The sequence below is a fragment of the Pungitius pungitius genome, chromosome 13, assembly GCF_949316345.1.
Source record: "Pungitius pungitius chromosome 13, fPunPun2.1, whole genome shotgun sequence".
In the NCBI taxonomy this organism is placed as follows: Eukaryota; Metazoa; Chordata; class Actinopteri; order Perciformes; family Gasterosteidae; genus Pungitius; species Pungitius pungitius.
The window spans coordinates 8,516,978-8,537,034 of record NC_084912.1 but is presented as its reverse complement, the minus strand read 5'-3'; the positions used below and the strand labels follow the sequence as shown (position 1 = coordinate 8,537,034).

Genomic DNA, 20,057 nt, shown 5'->3' with positions numbered 1-20,057 from the left:
CTCTGTATTAACGTTAACCCCCCAAAAACGGCATACACATTTACTTATCACATTGGACTCATCAGGATATCATTCCAATCATTTAACAACTGTAGAACTACATCATCATACCTGCAATGGGGAGAAATAATCACGAGAGTGATTTTGTGGTGTTTCCTCAAGTAAATACGTTTACTAGAATGAGGACAACCCCGCGAATTCCCAACTATGAGGTGAAGACTAAACCAATCGATCCCAGATTATGCGGTGAAGACTAAACCAATCGATCCCCGCACAGCTGATCAGGCCACACAACAGATAGAATACCATAGACCCATCATCAGTAGATTTACAGAATTCAAATAACAACATAACCATAATTTGTGTTTGTCACACTCTCCCCGGCACAATATATGTCGTCTCGACATTAACAAAAATGAACATTCCCTTATTTTCTCCCTGAGTTCAAAGGTTACAATTTGAAGATGGTCAACAGTCCGCAGATCATAAACACGAGGCCAGAGTCCAAGTCTGGTGGCTGTCCAGATCTATAAAAACAGCCTGTATTTTGTCCATGACAGCAGATACAATGTCACCCGGGCTTAATCCCATATGACAAGTCCATAGGCTCACCCCTTCTGGAGCCCATCCATGAAGGAGGGTTGGAAGTAGTATGGCTGTAGAGATGGCAGCCATGGCACCAGTCCTGGTGCATGATAGTATGGCAACATCTGCTGCACTGGTTGAACACTGTAGCAGGAAGGGATACCAAGCTGATCATAAGTCATGCGCCTTGGTGGGTGCCTGTCTCTCTGTGGTCGCTGGTAGGGCAAGTCCTCGGATCCAGCAGCAGCAGCAGCACTTGATGAGGAAGAAGTTTCAATTGAAGGTCCATCCAGCACGTTTCTATCAGGTAGGTCTATTCCCTCATCAAACAGGCTTTCAGCAGGTGTGTTCAACCTCTCCAGCTGGTTTCCTGCTGGGGGCCTGTGTCCAAATCCATTTCCTGATTCCTCAAATGCTTCCTTCCTTTCCACTGGCACTATGGACCAGCTTGGCTCGTCCTCATCGCTACTCCCTTCGTCTGTTTCCAGAGTTTGAGGTGCAGACTTATGTCCCTCTTTCGATCCTCTAGGTTTGGCTAACTCTGGTTGTGTCTCAAATGGCAGATGATCACAGGGCATTAGCAAATTCCTGTGGAGAACTCTGAAGCGTCCCTTCCCTCTTTCTGGTCTTACTTCATAAATTGGCATATCAGAACCAATCTGTCTCACAACTGTGTGAACTGTGTCCTCCCAATAGTTGCTGAGTTTTCCCGTCCCTCCTCTGGGTGTCAAGTTTTTTACCAAGACCCGCTCACCAGGTTGCAGTACTGAGCTCCTTACTTTTGTGTCATAGTATTTTTTACTTCTCTCAGCAGCCTTTTGAGCGTTTTGGTTCACAATGTCGTATGCTTCTTCCATACCTTGCTTCCATTTTTCCACATAGTCTCGCTGGTCGCTGGAACCTGAAGTCGCGTGCAGCCCAAAGAGCATATCAACTGGAAGTCTTGGTGATCTCCCATAAAGGAGGTAGAACGGAGAGTAGCCGGTTGTCTCGCAACGTGTACAGTTATAGGCATTAACTAGTTTGTTCAATGACTCCTTCCAGTTAGATTTTTCTTTTTCAGTCAGTGTCTTGAGCATTTGCAAGAGCGTTCTGTTCATCCGTTCCACTTGGCCGTTTCCCATCGGATGATAGGGTGTCGTTCGGGACCCAGCCACCCCACTGAGTTTCTTTAACTGACTAAACAGTTGATTCTCAAATTCTCCTCCTTGGTCGTGGTGGATGCGAGAGGGGAAGCCAAACTTCAGAGCAAAATCATTAAAGATCAGATTTGCAGCAGTTTTTCCGGATTTTGACGTGGTGGCATATGCCTGGGCAAAACGTGTAAAGTTATCAACAATGACAAGAATGTACTCGTATCCGCCTTTGCATCGGTCAAGATGGAGGAAATCAATGCACACCATCTCAAATGGCTGTGTTGTTACCATATTTGTCAATGGAGCCCTTGTGTTATGGCAGGGTCGTTTTTGTTTTAAGCAAATGCAGGTTTTAGTTACATAGTGCTCGATTTCTGACTGCATGTATGGCCAGAAGAAACGATCGCGTACTAAAGATACTGTGCGATCAGCACCTTGGTGTCCCATGTTATTGTGCAACTCTTCCAACACTTTCCCCTTGTATTTTTCTGGCAAAACCAGTTGTTTGCGGGCAGTTGTAGTTCTGTACAGGATGCCATCACCGTCAATTGTCAGCTTGTCCCACTCCCTCATCAAACATTTTGTCTTTGTGCTGAATGTCCTCAGCTCCCTAGCCTGTGGCTTTGAACCTGATAGTTTACTCTTCAACACAGGACCGATAATCAAGTCACATTTCTGCGCTTCGCATAACTGTTCAGTTGGTATGGGACTGATTGAAGCGGGCGCTGGCTCATTTTCAGCCAAGACTGACATGGATGCAGCTGTGAATGCCCAGGTTGCAGGGGACATGGTCTGTACTGCCGCAGCTTGGGTAGCAGCAGTGATGATGTGAGGTGGCAGTTCTTCAGAACATTCTCTCATTAATGACTCAGCATCCAGCGGCATTCGTGATAGAGCGTCAGCATCACCGTTCTCCTTCCCTGGCCTATACTTGATAGTGAAGTGGAAATCAGCCAACTCTGCCACCCACCTGGAAGTGGTCGCGTTCAGTTTGGCAGTCGACAAGATATAGGTGAGTGGGTTGTTATCACTATACACAGTAAAGGTTGGAGCATAGTACAGGTAGTCACAGAACTTATCAGTGATTGCCCATTTTAAAGCCAAGAATTCTAGTTTTCCTGCATGGAGGTGATAGTTCTTTTCAGCTGCCGTTAGTGTGCGAGAGCCATATGCAATAACTCTGAGTCTGCCATCCTGTCTTTGATACAAAACAGCTCCAAGACCTTGGTGCGAGGCATCAGTGTGTAGAACAAATGGCTGAGTGAAATCAGGAAAACCCAACACTGGTGGATGGAGCAAACACTCAATCAATTGTTCAAGTACCTGTTGGTGCTGATCTGTCCATTCGACCGGCTTGCCGGACGGCACCACGTGACTCACTTTCTTAAATCTCTGTTTTCCCTTCTTGTTACTGCCAGGAGTTTCATCAATGTCTGCTTTTAGAAGGTCATACAAGCAGCTCGCTCGTTTTGAGAAGTCTTTGATATACTGCCTGTAGTAGGTGAGTAGGCCAAGCATTTTTCTAAGTTGGCCCACCGTCTGTGGTCTGATGTCTTTCAGTGTTCTCACTGCTTCCAGGTCAGCAGGATCAACTTTGTTGCCCTCTTCAGAGACGCCCCAGACACTGTGTGTACGTTGCAAAGGTGTCCCCGGACTTTGAAGTTTTCTTTCTGCAAACGGGTCACCGAAGAAACGCTGCTCTCCTGCGTTTGACTGTTCTCTCTCACATGTATCGGGCCTGATGCAACTCTCTTATGCAGCACGAGGGTGTGAGCTGCGTGATTTTAAATCTGCTACCCCACGCATGTAGCTGCTTGCGTGCCACTTTCTTCATTAACTGCAGGTTGCTCTGTGTGTACTGTCTCACTGCCTCTGAGGTCTGTTTGAAAATGAATTATGCAGATGTGCTTTCCCTCTTAGTTCCAACCCAGTGGTACATGTTAATATGAAATTAGTCCCACTTTATCCTCCTGATCTTTATGTGTGCATGCTGTTATTGCTCTCCACAATAAACCAGCCCCTGCCACCCGAGCTCGGAATAAGTCAAAGTTGTAACATCAAGTTGCGTGAGTTGATACCAGCAAGTTTTCTTCTGATGTTGTTTGAAGGAGTTTAGTGTGTTGACTATTCCCTTCTTCATCAAGGAATTACTACAATAAGCACAATGAAAAGTACTACGGAAATAATGTAGTGAAAGTAAATAAACACCACAAACAAATAAAAGAGGCATTTAAAAAATGATGGAACTCAAGTGATAAAACGAGATTTTGAAGATGTGTATTAAAATGGCAGAAACCACTTATGCACAAGGACTGTCCTTGTCCCTGTCCTTGTCCTTGTTATAGTAGACTCCAAATGTCTGTAATGGGTCATAAAAACGTTTCTGGGAGGAGAGGGTTCTATTTATGTGCTTCCTCTGCGTCCCGGTTCATTTGTCCATCCGGTACGTCGTCTTAGGCCTTATTTCCGTTTATTCCGCTCAAGTCAATAAAAACTTTACAAGAATGTCCCACCTTGACACGTCCACACACATCCTTCTTTAAGCAAGTGGTAAATCTCATTAAAAAAAGACAAAAGAAGCAAATAAATGTCTTCCATTTGATTAAGCCCACCAGCCCCCTCCCCCCTCCAACAGAATCACTAACACCTAGTACCTCACTCACTCAAGGCCGATACCATTAGCAGCAGAATCCTAGCTCTCTATCCTGATGTCTGACAACTGAATCTGAATAGATTAGATCCCGATGAGGATGTTGAGATCGTAAAGTAGGTCTACAAGCGCAAGAAACCGAGGTACACTGCGCTAGCCGCCGATGCTAAACCTTTGCTGGAGAGGTCAGTAGAGTAGGAGAGCTGAGGGAGGCTGCACGGGGTTCGTAGCCACATCGACATCGGTCTACTCTATTAGATGGCAGTGTTTAATGATCAGAAAAAGACAAATACTTTAATAAAAGGAACAATTGCACCTCACTTGACCCCTACCTACGAAGAGGTTGCTCTGAAATCCCTTTCTCCCTCGGCCTGTTCAGGCTGCTGGTGTGGATAATACAGCGTAATATGATGTGATGTGAAGTTGGCTCTGTGTGTTTCTCTGCAGCCCGGGAGGCAGGCAAGGCATGAAGGCAGGCGGAAAGGTCTCGGATGTGGAAAGCAGTTTGACCTTGCGCACACATCACAGAGGCCCTGGTTGTTGCAGTTAAATTTAATATCAATGTATTTTATTTCCTTTTTGATGTTTTCCATTCACCGTAAAAAGGGGCAGGGAGGTAGTGTGTTGAGACGGCAGAAGCTAGCGAGAGCCTAGTTTTTTTTTTTTTTTTTTTTAACAGTACAGAGAATAAGAACAAAGGCCCCCAATGACACAGAGGAAGGAATAACAATGAGTGCCGTGCCGCAGTGTTGAGTGATTCTAGTGTTGCGCAGGGGCTGTGTGCGTGTGCTGGTTTGGGATTGTTATCAGAGCACGAGGAGCATATACTGTATATATCATTTCGCTAATTACTGTTCCGCGCTGTAATTACAATGCAGCAGGGACACGTTCAACTCTCAGAACCAGCCTTGTTTGAAATCTCCATGCGGCATCCGTTGTCAATCACAGACAAAATCCCAGAAAACTCCAGAAAAAGCTTCTTTTTTTTCCTTTTTCCCCCAGTCTATCTTTTGATAATCAAGTCTGCTCCCCGGGTTCTCTATACAGCTGTCACTCTTCTCTCTCTTCATCTTTTGTCAGCTTTACCTCAACTCACCCGTGCTGAGATGTCTGGAGAGCAGTATCAAAAAATAAGATAAGCATATTTGAAATATGAGAATAAGCTTCTGTTAAAAGGACATAAAACCCAAACATCATAAGAAGTTATTGTCTTTTAAAATGGCGATTATCTTGCTGATTTAGACTGCAGGATAAACCTGCAGAACCTGCAAATACTTTTTAGGGTTTTAGCCAAAGTGGGCAACCACAAAGGCAAAGTGCCATGAATGCATTTTCAAAACCATTGGAAACCTTTCCTTTTCAATTAACTACTAATTTGGCCTTATATTTTTAAAGGCATGCCAACAACTCAATCACATCCAGGTCTATTAAGGGCCCCTGAGTGCAAGCTGCTTTTTTGTAAGGCATGAACACAACCAGTGGCAACTATATTACTATCCGATCATCATTCCTCATCTCATGTCATAAGATTGATGCAGTGAAGGAAAAGTTATGATAAACTATTCAGCCACTAAAATTAGGTTCTCTGTGCAATGAGCTTACTTTACACAAGAAGGGGGAGTTCAGCGATTTGAGGATTACCTCAGAGCCAATCTGCTGCTTTCTCTGCACGGAGGGAGTCTGCTGAGGTTTCAGCACCTTTTAAAGCTGCCCTACAGATGCCTCAGTTTGCCATCGCACCAGTCTGGCACTACTAAGTACATCCAAAAATACACAGCAAGGATTTTATCTCCCAGATTGCCTGTGAATCACTTTGTATCACCCAGGAGACGTTGAAGAAACTGAACATCTGGTGGATGAGGTGTAAGCCTAGCCCAAATGCAACTTCACGTCATCTAAAAGATAGTAAGTTAATCAGTAATTCTTCCTGGTTTATCTTCGTGCTCACCTGACTAGGCAGTAAAAAAACTGCACGAAGAGATGCATACATGTATATAGCATGCACAGATGAACGTTTTAAAATAGACCAAAACAGCTTTTCAACCTGAAGTGAATTAAAGTGTATTAAAACGAATCTACCTTTAAGATCACAATAACTCTCTGAATTTGTATTCTTCTTCGTGAAAATTGATGCATGATGCACTATGCAAACATAAATCTTCCCTGACTCAGAGTAGTGGTTTGCCTTCCCAAAACCAAACCGTTTGTGCCATCTAGTGACCACCAGACAAATGAAAGACAGTAGCCTCGTAACTAGACGTGACCACTGGAGGGCAGCACTTTTGTGTGTAGATTCTTAAGAGCATCTTTGAGTGAGAAAGCAGCTGGAAATAGATGTGGGAATGTGAATGTGAAATGATCTCCATTCATCCAAAACATCTAATGAGGTACCCTTAATCAAGGTATTTAACAGCTAATTGGTCTAGTGGAGCTGCTCAGTGGTTAAAAGTGGCCGCCGACTGTGGTGCAAGCTGCAGGTCCTGGCTGCGAATGTGTGGACACTGTGTGTAAAGATGCAGGACAACAGTGAAAATGAGCAATCAAAAACCACGTGATGATGGATGCTTTCGGAAGTGTCAGTGAAACTGTACAAGCTTTTGAAACCTGCTCAGTAAACATATGCTGAGGCATTTCATTACTGACTTAAAATGTGTTATGACTACACAGGGATTAAGAAACAAGTCTCACTTTTTTATTACATATTTAAAAGTGACAAACAGTACTAGCAGTATTAGCAAAAGTCTTCCCAGGGTCAGACTAGTTTGATGACATACTGTCTTTTCATAGGAAAAGGACGTTTTAAGACCACAACCACCAACATTTTTAAATAAGATCATTATTTTTTAAAGTTTCCCTACATAGTGAGGGTGTGATTATTGTTTTTGGCCTTTTAACTTGAAACTTCACTTACATACATACGCATTACACTGTGTATGTATTCAATTCTGTCTCCATGCTTACAAGCATTTAATAAATGTCCAGTTTAATTATTTTACACCAGTGTCGAGAACGCAGGGAGAACACTTGATAAGTCCATACATATTAGAATATCAATTCTTTCATTAAAAGGACAAATTAAGACAAGGCCATTTTTTAATTTACTTCGTGCATAATTAATCTTGTTCAAACCAATGAGCTAAAGGTTTACTTAAAGCAAGTATTTAGCATTTATGGGAATTGTATTTTCAGAAATGGTATATAATATAATAGTATAATATGTATTATTTTGTGTTTAATCACCTGGAAATGAGAATCCTACCCTTTGAAAGTCAAATCAGAGTCCAGATATATTAGGGTGCATTACAAATGCCAAAGTGATGAATTTAGGAAAACACATGAGAGAAAACCACAACATGAAGTTATGGAACAGCAGGAGTGATTTTTGAAGAGTTTTGTGCTGGTTCCATTATTTTAGGTGGAGATGTGTCTGCAACTAGTAACAGAGCAGTATACTGCTGTCAGAACAGTGACATAGGAACCAAAGGACAGACAGTAGGACGCAATAACAATCCCTTCAACCTGCAGCACAACTGAAATTGCATCTTTTCAACCTAGCTTCAGTCTGTGAACACATCGGAACATCGCTAGGATCCGGATGTGCCGACGGAGGTGCCGGGCCACCACCCGCACCAACATCATGTCAGTGTAGTATTCTGTGGAGGTATCTCTCAGAGTTGATCTCTCCTCCTCTCCTCAGTCCTGAGCCGGTCCTGGGGGGTCTCTCAGAAGTCCCCGAACGGCCGTGGCTCTCAGTTAGTACCGAGGTGGCCCCCGCGGCAATTCCGGTGGTCCCTGTGGAGGGGTGCCGGCGTGTCTCTGGACTGCTGCATGCTCCTCCTGCCTCAGAATTACTGTCCTCCCCGGGGTCTTTGCCCTGACCGCTTGGCGAGCTCTCGCCGATCCTGAGCAACATAAACGTTGTTGAAAAACAATATGAATGCCACAGAATTTCTTTTTTAAAAGTCAACGTGATGAATGATCTTAATGCATAGGAATAATCATATCAGACAAGCAGTGTGGCTACCTGAGGTGATTGAAAGCTCGTAGCCAGTGTGAGCCCAGCACCTCCCTCCCGTTGGCCCTCACTGCTCTCCTGTGACTTCGGCCCCTCAGTCCCTTCAATGCCTGGGCCAGTTCAGTCTCGTCTCCGTGGCCCCAAACCAGCTGGGCCCTCTGCTCCGCATCTTGATCTCCCGTTGCTTGGAAAAGTCTCTGGAGCTGCCACAGATTCACGTCGCTGAAAATGTTCGCGGAGCCGGCCTTCCTGCTCCTCCTCTCCGACAGTCGCCACAGCGAGGAGGGGCCCGCCGCCGTGGAAGAAGGAGGTGAAGCCGTGCCAGTATCCATCCAGAGAAAAAGGTGGCATACGCTGGCCCTATACTCGATGGAGCAGTAGGTAAGAGTTCCCACTCATTGTCATGTATTTGCACTGTGAAAGACGCTCTAAAATGTACAACAGGGCCAACATATGTTCGTACAGGAGTGTACGAGTGCAGACTGTCACAACAAAGACAAACAGTTGCTGCAACCGGGCTGCAAGTCCTGTGCTCAGACTTCTACTTTAAAAAACAGGTGACCGGCTGTGCTTTAAGCCTATTAAACTGCAGATGGCAACATTATTTTTATTTACTCAAACATGGTTTTAGGAGGGACACTGGCCGATAAGGTATTCGCTGAATGATCAGCAAATCCGCTAAATCAACTGTTGTAGTCGAGAAAAGATTAACTTGCTACCTTTCTTCTGGTTTTAAACAGCAGATTATGGAGTTAACGCAGATTTGACCTTGAGCTGCAGTAAAATAAAAAGGTATATGGTTTATAAGGAGGCTTGTTGTCCTCTTACTAGAAAGAGTACCACAATGGGAAAAAGTTGTATTTGAATTGTTCATGTGTTAACTCCGACAGTTAAAAGTCGTTAGTTGAGGATAAGTGATTCTACATTATTATAATTGTGGGAGGCAGCTCTAAAAATAAAAAACGTAAACATGCGTAGACTTGTTTAAATACATCTAGGTGAGCAGCCATCATGGATGCGTGACTGAACACTATTTCCACGACAAACCCGTTGTTGCACATACATCGGCTGGGTCTCTTGCTAAACCAGAAGACTAAACTGCGAATAATCTTTGTGGGGGGGGAGGGGGGGGTATGAAATCGCCTTTGAATAAGACTATGCGTATTCCCGTCCTGGATTATGCGCCGCAGTGTCAGGGCAGCGCGCGCTGCTGTCCGCGCGGGCTTTCATGACGCTGTGGCTAAGGAGCAGCCAACAGGAATCCCGTGAGAGTCATGTGAGGAAAACAAACCACGTCTGCTTACCCAGAAGATGTCTTCAGCTCCTACAGCATCTCTGCTCCGATGCTCCTCTTCAACTAAGCCTGCCACGGCACTGAAACGCTCGCAGGTCACTCGGTGTCACCTGCAGCCAATTTTATGTCCACGAGCCCAACGGGTCAGTCGGAAATCAAAGTCGGCCAGTCGGCCAATCGCGGTGCAGAGATCCTATGACCGTTCCTGATCGGGTTGGGGAGAAGCTTTAGCCTCGACCAATCAGAGGTTCGGTGCGGGGGGAGGGCGGAGCGCTGGACTCCGCCTCCTGGCCACGTAGGGTGTGTTGTTGAAATCCATTGACGTCAATGGTGTTGGCTGGCACACAAGAAGTCCACCAATTATGTGGCAGGGAAGTAACATGTGGGCACGCGCAGCAGAGACATGCCAAAAGGATGACGTAAATGATTTCTTTGGAATAAGGATCACGTAAATTATAATCTTTTTTATTATTAATATAATAGTCTTTATTAGATTTGAATTATGTACTGTTTCAGTCTGAGACAAAAACATGTTAATGAATTAATAATAATTAGCCAGGCTTCTGTTTTGCTGCCTCAGCACACATCCACATTTCACGCTCCCCTTTCATAAAGCATCTGTTTACTCCGGAAGGACGAAAGGAGAAAGGTCAGACTCCCGGGGGGAAGCTGCTCCACCTCGGGGAAATGCACAAGATGAGGAGCTGGCACTGAGGAGCCCAGCAGAGGAGGAGCATGCTTTGAATTACAGCCCGCCCCCCCTCCTCCTCCTTCTCCTCCCCCCGACACAAACGATACATTCAACAGAGGAAGCGGAAAAGACGAAACATACGAGACCGTTTTTCATTTCAAAACCCCGGGGCTGTGGATAGTACCTTGAGTTTTTTAGCACCCACACCTCCCCACTTTTCACTTGATCTTCAACGCAAAAAAACTCGCGTCTTTCACCCCGTCATTTCACTTTTTGTCCATCTTTCCCCCCAGCTGTTTGCAGCTGGACAGAAAGCACCCGCCCTGTTCGGTGAGAAGGGGCCGAGCGTGACCGGAGGAGGAGACAGATGGCCCCCCAAGCTTCGCAGCCGCCGGGCAGGCAGAACATCCTGAAGTTCCTCCGGAGCTTTTTGGGAGTCCTCCGGATCCTGCAGATAGCGTTCGGAGCCGGACTCTGGGTCACCATCGCCGCCAACAAATACGAGGGCTCCATCCACTTCGTCCTGTTCGTCGCGGTCCTCTTCTGGCTCCTCACCCTCGCTCTGTTCTTCCTCACCCTCCTGGACAAGCAGGACCTGGTCCCGCTGCTGGGAGGCGAGCGCTGGTTGCCCGCCAACCTGGCGCACGACGTGGCCGCCGCCGCGCTCTACCTGCCGGCCATAGGTGTGATGATCTACAAGACGGATCGCAACGCGTACTGCAACCTGGAGCAGTACAAGCACCCGTGCCTGTACAAGGTCTACCTGACTGCCGCCGCGTTCTCCTGCCTGAGCTGCCTGGCTTACCTCGTGTCGGCTATTTATGGAGGCTGCAGGAAGTGTCGGGGGGAGCAGACGGTCGTCTGATGGGAATGGAAGGAAAGAGAGGGGGGGGGGATCCACAGCAAGATGAGGAATAGTTAACTTCACTGTTATTTAACTCCACAGCTACTCTTAATTGGCAGGTTTGTCTGTCGTCTTCCAGTGTCAGTGCTTTCCACTTCTGGTGGTGGAGAGAAAGCATCCGAGGTCACTCAACCTTTGTCACACAAAGGCCGCCCTGGAGGGTAGTCTGATGGCAAACGTGGACCTGAGCATTGTGGACGTGCAAAGTCCTCCCGCCCCTTGTAGTGATTTTGTGTAATTTTCCCTGATGCATTATAACATACCTTTACGTGCATATTATAGTTGGGTAGTTTAGTCTGTGTTTACAATGCAAAGGCCTTGAGGTATTAGTGTCAGTATTACTGAGTTACTCATGCACATGAGATACATACCTTTTTATAAAAGTATATTTTATAATGTTTGACATATTTTTTATGACAGCAATTATACTGAGGCATTACGGAGCAACACACGTGTTGATCACTTATTGACCATTTCTGATTTTATTTTGTCTGACTCAAAAGCTGCAAACCGTTTCATCAGTGCCTTCTTTCAAATTGCTGTATACACAACAAGGTTACGATAACAACAACACAGTGGGTGCTATAATGTGTATGCTGAACAAAAATCTTTCTTATGTATTCATTAAAAAGCCAAAGAATAAATACTAGTATGTGAGCCTGTGATATTTCTTTGGTTATATACTGTATATATATATATGTTGAGTGTTTGAACAGCCTTCTTCTTTTGTTTAAATTTGGGTGACAGAACTTGATCATTTGAACTGTGCGTTTGCAGGCTTTTTTCAAATGAAAGACAGATTTAGACGGACTAGTCGGACGCCCTCAGAAACTTTTCAGTTGGAAGATGAAAGTTTTGGCCACATGAAGTCATAGATCCCTAGATGTGTCTGCATGTCTAACAGAAGATGAGTCATTCACACCCTGACAATCTGCTGTACATAGAGAGAATGTGTGTGTGTGTGTGTGTGTGTGTGTGTGTGTGTGTGTGTGTGTGTGTGTGTGTGTGTGTGTGTGTGTGTGTGTGTGTGTGTGTGTGTGTGTGTGTGTGTGTGTGTGTGTGTGTGTGTGTGTGTGTGCGCTACAATCTGGGAAGAGGCTTGTTCTTACCGGAACCATCTGTTGGAGGTGGGCTGACATTCGGCCAATGAAAATGAAGCCAAACAGTGGAAGACGTCTCTTTTATTTCAGTTAAATACTGTTTGGTTTCATATATACAGTCAGAACAACAGTTTTGTTGTTCTCTGATAAATTGTTGTTTAGTGTCCACGTTTTATAGGGGGCCTGGTGCAAGCTAGTTAAAAGGTGCCTTAACATACAGTAGATTGTTATCATAGTTGCTCAAGGAATCCTCATGCCAAGCTTTTATCCAACTGACACCATGTGTTTAATTCTTGCATGAGACATTTCTTAACTCAGATCGTACAGGAGATCAGGACTCATTTCACTGACATCCAATATATAGTCACTGTGCTCTCTCACCGCAAACATGTGTTGTCTTTCAGAGCGTTACATCTCATTGATGAGAAGATTTTGTTTGCTGATGAGAGGTCATTTATTAAATCTTGAATCTTTAAATATTAAAGTGCCCGACGGGCATATGAAGTTTTGGATCCACATCCACCTTGTGGTGATATAATGTATTACATTAAACAACTGCATTAGAATGGTAGATATTTATCTGATAGATATTATAGCTGATCTACCTCCTGTTTTATTAAGTTTATGTGTTAAATATATTGTTTATTATTTAATTCATATATCTCAAAATCAAATTTACTGACCAAAACCATCTTACCTTACACTGTCTGATAATGATAGACGGTCTGGGAATTTGAGGACATTTCAGCTCCATCTCTGGACAGAATTCCTCCTCCTCATCAACCTCCGAGCTCTGGGACGGGCTGTGGCAGGCCGGAGGACACTCAAAGCATGGGTCGTCATCTGCTTCTTGCCCGGCGGCAGATAGAGTTTGAGTTGGTAGCCTTTACTTTAAGGGTTCTGGTGGAGTGGTCGGTAATATAGTTGGCATTCCTCTGAGGCTGTTTGTACTGCTGCTGCTGCTGCTGTGAGCTGCGTGGTGCAGCGTCTGGTTGGGATATCACTGGGTCTGGTGCTGCAGGTCTGCTGTCATTTCTGCTGTGTTTGGAGTAGTTAGAGTCTTGACAGGGTTCCGGATCAGTGTTAACATCAGATGGATGCCCAAAACAGTGGCCCAGAGAGGCACAAGGCAGTCCAGTCCGTGCATACTGCGAAATTCAAAACTGACAAAAAAAACACAGTAAAATAAAAGCTTGCACTAACATCAACGTGCAAATTATTTCCCACACTTTTAAAGCTACTTATGAAACAAAAACATCTATCTATCCAGTGAAGACATTTAGTTTGATCCATGCCAACAAGTATCCTCAATAGCTGTGCTCCGTCTTCTCATTATGTGAAGCATACGTTGTCCATCATCAGCAACCACCCTATTAGTGCATCATCACTTTATCGCAGACTTAAATGTAAAGGTGCACATTATGTAGGCAATCCCTCATTCAGTAGCTGATCTCTGAACACATCATCTTCTCTCTCTTTAAAAAAAAATAGATCCCCGGTCTGGTTAGTTCCTAGTGGCTTCAAACACTCTTTATGGTCGAGGGTCACTCTCGGTTCTCAGACCTTCATAGGACTTTGTCTCCTTTCCTGAAAAAACATTGTGTGTGTGAGAGTCTCAGGGCACGTGAGCAGCAGTGTATCAGCGCTGAGTGTCTAATTTCTTGAGTCGGTAGTCCCCGAGCCATTTGTGTTTTTGGGGGGCAGGGGCTGGGCCACAGGTTCTCTGCTTACCACCTGATTCAGGGTCGGTTGCTAAAATACTTGCCCGATAGATCTCACTACTATTAATTAATCATCTGATCACAGAGCAGTGTAAAAATTGAAGTGTAGCCGGTCGTTGAAAATGAGAGTTCAAATGACAGGTAAACCCTGTAAGCGATAGGCATCAGATGAGAAAGAGAAAGGAGGGGGGAGAGAGAGAAAAGACTCAGCTGCCCCTTAAATACTTAAATTTGCACACATTGTGCATCAAAAGTTAATCTAGCCGGGTCCATGGTGAATATGTATTTTTCATGAGAGAACATCATGCCATTGAACATGCCTGATGACCAATGTACAACAGTCTGTCTTGATCATAAAGTAAATGGGGGTAACATTACGTAACTTGAAAATGCATTTCCTGCTGAAAATGCGTTGGAATGCAAAAAGCTGAATTTCATTTTAAAAAATTGCTTAAAATACCGAAATGAAAAAAGCTGAAATGAATTCTAAAAGGCTATAATCAAATCAGCGGTCAGAGAGGTTATCATAAATAAAAAAATTTAACTTGCAATTTAGGAAGCATTTCTTCCTTGGTACTTACCTCCCACCATAGCTGTGTACTGAACATGTTGTGAGTTGCAGAAAAGTATTAATGGAGATGGTCGTGGAGGCATCAATGGGCACAGTGTTCCAGGCCTTGTAGTTTGCCTCCAACACTCTGGGCTGTAGTTTTCTAACATGGTGACTGGGATTACCGATTCCACATCTGTTACCGCAACTTTTGCCCACACAATACTTCTGAATGGGCACAGTGTTCATGTGCTGCCTGAGGGCAATGGCAGCCAGTGGTGGGAAATGTTGAAAGCTATTTATACTGACCTTCAAAAACCACTGCTTCCTCCACTTTGCCATGTTGTTGAGTTGCCTTCGCAGAGGTAATGAATCTGACAGGTTTGATAGAGGGTGAGGGAGGGAACCTGACATTAACTGATTCATGTGCCAGAAAATTAGGAACACTTTAAATCCTTCATCCGCTGTCATCTCTGCCTGACTAAAATATAATGTCAAAGACGGAATTAGGAGTGAAATCCAACATGGGACATTCTAGAAAGGAAAAGTTCTTTACAAACATTGCATCTTATGAGCAGCGTAAGCCAACACATACGTTCATTTAAAGTATGCACCTTAGAGTTCCTGATAATAGCTCACATGGCAACTGTTTTGCAGCGTGCACCTATCCCACAGAAGCCCAAATTCTCTCTTTTAGGTCACATTTTAAATGAGTCATTTCATATTCTGGGAGACATATGTCTGGCCAGGAAGGAAGAAAAAAGGAAATGCTGACTCAATACAGTCAGTGGTAAACTATCATAAGATGGCTGGGGAGGGTGAGCAATTCCCAATACAAAAATCTGCAAATTGACATTTTCTTTGTATAGTTATGAACACTTGTGTTACTCCACGGTTTTGGTTGTCCATATACACTGCCAATGAAGCATACTCCAATAAAAGCTCTTCCACAAAGCGAGTACTGCTCTTTACATTTATCTCTGATAACTGCATAAACCTGGATTACATGGATCACATTTACTGTTTCACCCCAAATATGTATTTCTTCAATGAATCTCTAAAAAGAACTTGACAGCTGCACATTTGGGTCTACAGTGTTCTGAGCTTATTATTTCTGGGTTCTAAAAACAAGCAGTAGTATAATATTTTACAGGCCAAGATCCCCCCCCCTACAGATGAAAAAGAGGAAAAGCAACAAGTGGTTCAGCTGGTCTTCAAAATACCATATCTGCATACTTTAATCACCTTGAAGGAAGATCTAGGTCCAAATATCCCATTAAGAGGCCAATGTGTAATACAGATTATAATATATAGATGAACACATGTATTGTTGTAGAGAGAAACAGAGAAAAGTCATTAAGGGGCAGCGTATAGAATGAAGGTCAGGGAACAACCCCCCCTCCCCGCTGACGTCCTCCGCAGCCATTGGTCAAACCTTACCCAACGTCTATCATAGCGGAATCGCATTGGTTGTGAAAACCCGGAAGTGGGGGAGTCACCAATCCAACGAATATAAGTAATTCCCCACCGGTCTGACAGCAAACGACTGGACCCGTCTTCTTCCCCAGAGTGGAGAGTTGTTCGTTTACGATCCTCTGCATCCGTTGTTAAACGTTCAATCTTTGAGGCACATTATAATCGATCATGGCTGCCTATAAGTTAGTGCTGATCCGCCACGGAGAGAGCAACTGGAACCAGGAGAATCGGTTCTGCGGCTGGTTCGATGCGGATTTGAGTGAAACCGGGGAGAAGGAGGCAAAGCGAGGTGGACAGGCTCTGAAAGGTGAGGAATAGCTAATTAAATTCGGTCCCATCATCAGCATCCTCCGCTGTACTGTCTCTGAAAGTCTGTATTGCACTCAAAGGCTCCGGTTGCATAAAGGCCTTTGCATCAGACCGGACACAACCTACCCCCCCCCCCCCCCCCCCCCCCCTCACCACTTTGAACGTGTCAGGAAAACGTAATTGTGCAGACGTGCAGAAGTGCTCCTTTCACCAAGCTGCTCCGGTAAAGGCGTATTACTCAGGGCCAACGAGCAGAGAGGGAATACAGAACTTTTCATAATGAAACAGAATTGCTTAATTATTTCTTTGGCGTTTAATGAACAACGTGCAGCTGTGTGGCCCCTTTTTTCAGCAGGAGAACATCACAGAAAGTCCATCCAGAGTATTCTCATTAGTGTTATGTTGACAACATAATGTAATATTTGATAATGAAAAGACTCAATGGCAAAAAAGTAATTTGTGTATTCAATAATGATCTAGGCAACATCCCGATTTATCCATGTAACCCCTGTACTTTCGGCTGGGCTTGAAACTGCAGTGCTTCTTTTTAACTCTCTGCATAGTAACATTTATAAGTTATGTTTTATGCAACAAGGGCACACTTGTTGTTTTCTGCAGGTGTGTGTGGTGGGGAAATCAAGGTTTAAAGAAGCAGTCACAATTTCCAAACGGAAACCGATGCATAAACGTTGCTGTTTCTCACACTCTGATCCTCGCAGATGCCAACTTTGAGTTTGACATTTGCTACACCTCCGTGCTGAAGCGGGCCACCAGGACACTGTGGCTGGTCCTGGACAGCATTGACCAGATGTGGGTGCCAGTGCACCGGACCTGGCGGCTTAATGAGCGCCACTACGGAGGCCTGACTGGGCTAAACAAAGCAGAGACGGCAGCCAAGCACGGAGAGGCTCAGGTGAAGATCTGGAGGCGCTCGTTTGATACCCCACCTCCTCCCATGGGCCCAGAGCATGACTACTACAGTATCATCAGCAAGGTGAGATATGATATCTACAACACGTACACACAACCAAAGCTCTGTTGGCCTCTGAGGAAATAACGGATACTGTACATATTGACCAAACTATCTGCACACAGGCATAACAAAGAAGAGGCCTGACTTGAGCTGATCTTTATAACCAACTGTGTCCCCACGAATGAATGAAATCAGCAGAAACCACACTAGTGTTTGGAGAGGAACTAGTAGATGATTGTCCACAGCACAGTCGAATATCTAAAATGTTTTATGCAGTCACACAGTAGTACACAGGACCTAGTACACAGTGGAGATACAGTCCCTGATCTTCTGGGAGCATGTGCCCCGATGTTGTTACCCAATAGTTTGTCCAAGTCCAAAGTTCGGTAAAACAAGAGGTTATAGTGCAGTAAGCCTAAGCTGGCTGGTGGTGGCTGTTGCAACTAAGTGATCAGCAACAAAAAAGGTGTCATAACGGATTCTTTCCGCCCTGCAAATGACAGTGAACACTTTAATGAATTTAGGCTCCCAAATAACTGGACAACGAATCTTGACGGAGAGGAGGGAAAGAAAAAGTGAATGTATTGATTTTGGTCTATTATATATTTTGCAAACTGAGCTTGTGCACCCTTCAGGATCGTCGCTATGCAGACCTGACTGAGGACCAGCTTCCGTCCTGCGAAAGCCTGAAGGACACCATCGCGCGGGCGCTGCCCTTCTGGAACGAGGAGATCGCCCCACAGATCAAAAAGGGAAAGCGGGTGCTCATCGCTGCCCATGGAAACAGTCTAAGGGGGATTGTCAAGCACCTGGAAAGTGGGTGTTTTTTTTTTACAATAAATAAATTACAATGATACTGTAATATGTTGTCAATAGTATCAAGGAATGTTAAGAATAGTTAGAACAGCACATTTCTAACAGTACAACCTGCAAGTTCACTAACTTCTGAGCGGTTCTGTTTGCACGTGCTGTCCCCCGAAGGCATGTCCGATGAAGCCATCATGGAGCTGAACTTGCCCACAGGCATCCCCATCCTCTACGAGCTCGACAAGAACCTGAAGCCTGTCAAGCCGATGCAGTTCCTGGGAGATGAGGAGACTGTACGTAAAGCCATGGAGGCTGTGGCTGCTCAAGGAAAGGCCAAGAAGTAATTGGCCCAGAAAATCCCACTTTGTGTACGACAGAGTAGGTTTTACCCCAACGACTGACCTCGGTTTAGTGTTTTTGCTTAATCCTAACCTGGGTTGTAATACACAAGGAGTACACTGTTGTCAGACGGTAACCTCACTCTACATGCACAGTGTGGGGATAGTAGATGGTGAATGATCAGGATATCTATTCGGGTCACGGCTGTTATCACATATTGTAATTTTGTTGTTGTTGCAAAAATGGCCCATTAATAAGACAACCTTTTTTTAAAGTCCAGAGTTTATTACTATACAACACAGGGTTGGTAGTCTAATTTTGATTCATGATAAATAGACTAATAAAAAAGCAAAACTATCATAATCTTGTTTCCAATATTGATGATGATGTATCTGTCACAAATGCAGTAAAGTTTATGAGCGCTGACGGCCAACACCTTTACATGCACCATTGAAGCTGTAAGTCAGCTCATGTACTCTGTCTTTAAGAGTGGAGAAGGTACAAAGGTCAACTAGAATGGAAAGCCTTGCTGATAAAGGTAGTTGGTTAAACTGGATGTGATGATGAAATACTGTTTTTCAGATGCATTTTTGGTCATGACGAAGTTGTGTGTGAGATCATACATATTTCTTTTTACCGATCAGATATTGTACTAATATTTTAATTTAAAGAGGACTTTATGAACCTTTTTATTGAAGGGACCACTGCTAAAGAGGGAACACTTAATTTCTATAAAACGTTTTGAAGTGCATTCTATTGATTAAAAGTTTCCAATCTCTTGAGAGCCGGATGGGACTAAGCAATCCTTTTATCTTATAGTCTCTGTATATTAATGGTATTTGTGCTGTGTATTTGAATGTATCTTGCTGTCTTTTCCTTTTTTGAGTTACATTAAGTTAAGTCCAATATTAATGCTCCCAAACATTGCATTATTAACAGCATTGCACTGTATAAGAGATAAAGCCTTTTATTTGGATTATTGCCGTTCCAGTTTCACAATTCCACTGTGAGTCATGATTAACGGAAGATTAGATTTCTAAATTCAAAAATGATTTTTGTTACTCTGTTTGGCTGCAGTGTGTCTGTCTTTGCCTCTTGGTGTCACAGTATTTATGTGTCTGCAGCTCCTATGTCTAAAGCTTTCCTCACTGCCTTAAGGTTTCAGTTTGAAATCACCCCTTATGTAACACAGTATTTTCTTGTTTCTTGGCAAATAACTCTTTGTATGTTATATTTATCTGAAATCTCTGATGGTAATACATTTAAAAATCAAATGCTGATGTGTCTCCCTGTATACCCGGGCATAAATATGGACCGAGCACGGACATAGTAGGAGCGGAGGAGCTATTGTTCTTTATGTGTCTTTGTTCACAATAACAAGGTGCTTTAAATACTGGCAAGGTGGAATCAGCCCTTGACATTAAACTAGTTTCACCATGTTTTGCCATAGGAACCGATAGTTCACCGTGGGCATCAAAGCGGCCTTTGAGGGTGTAGAAATGCTGGA

General features: G+C 44.1%; 3 protein-coding genes across 4 annotated transcripts; 2 read left to right on the top strand and 1 right to left on the bottom strand.

Moving 5' to 3' along the window:
* Positions 1–7,043: 7,043 nt before the first annotated feature.
* On the bottom strand, positions 7,044–10,120 carry LOC119214397 (arginine vasopressin-induced protein 1-like). Of its 2 annotated transcripts, none has more exons than XM_037466154.2 (3): positions 9,691–10,120; positions 8,396–8,751; positions 7,044–8,273 (listed from the first exon to the last, which is right to left on the bottom strand). In XM_037466154.2, exons 2-3 carry the CDS (start codon positions 8,716–8,718, stop codon positions 8,012–8,014), a joined length of 585 nt encoding a protein of 194 aa, XP_037322051.2. In that variant the 5' UTR covers positions 8,719–8,751; positions 9,691–10,120; the 3' UTR covers positions 7,044–8,011. The 2 variants fall into 2 exon arrangements, with proteins under 2 accessions (XP_037322051.2, XP_037322050.2); XM_037466153.2 differs by having other exon boundaries at positions 8,396–8,746.
* A 346-nt stretch (positions 10,121–10,466) lies between these two features.
* On the top strand, positions 10,467–11,932 carry marveld1 (MARVEL domain containing 1). Its single transcript, XM_037466155.2, has one exon. It carries the CDS (start codon positions 10,739–10,741, stop codon positions 11,234–11,236), a length of 498 nt encoding a protein of 165 aa, XP_037322052.1. The 5' UTR covers positions 10,467–10,738; the 3' UTR covers positions 11,237–11,932.
* Positions 11,933–16,153: 4,221 nt separating this feature from the next.
* Positions 16,154–19,828, top strand: LOC119214301 (phosphoglycerate mutase 1-like). Its single transcript, XM_037465984.2, has 4 exons — positions 16,154–16,429; positions 17,151–17,425; positions 18,040–18,220; positions 18,386–19,828. Exons 1-4 carry the CDS (start codon positions 16,291–16,293, stop codon positions 18,553–18,555), a joined length of 765 nt encoding a protein of 254 aa, XP_037321881.2. The 5' UTR covers positions 16,154–16,290; the 3' UTR covers positions 18,556–19,828.
* The last annotated feature ends 229 nt before the right edge of the window (positions 19,829–20,057 follow it).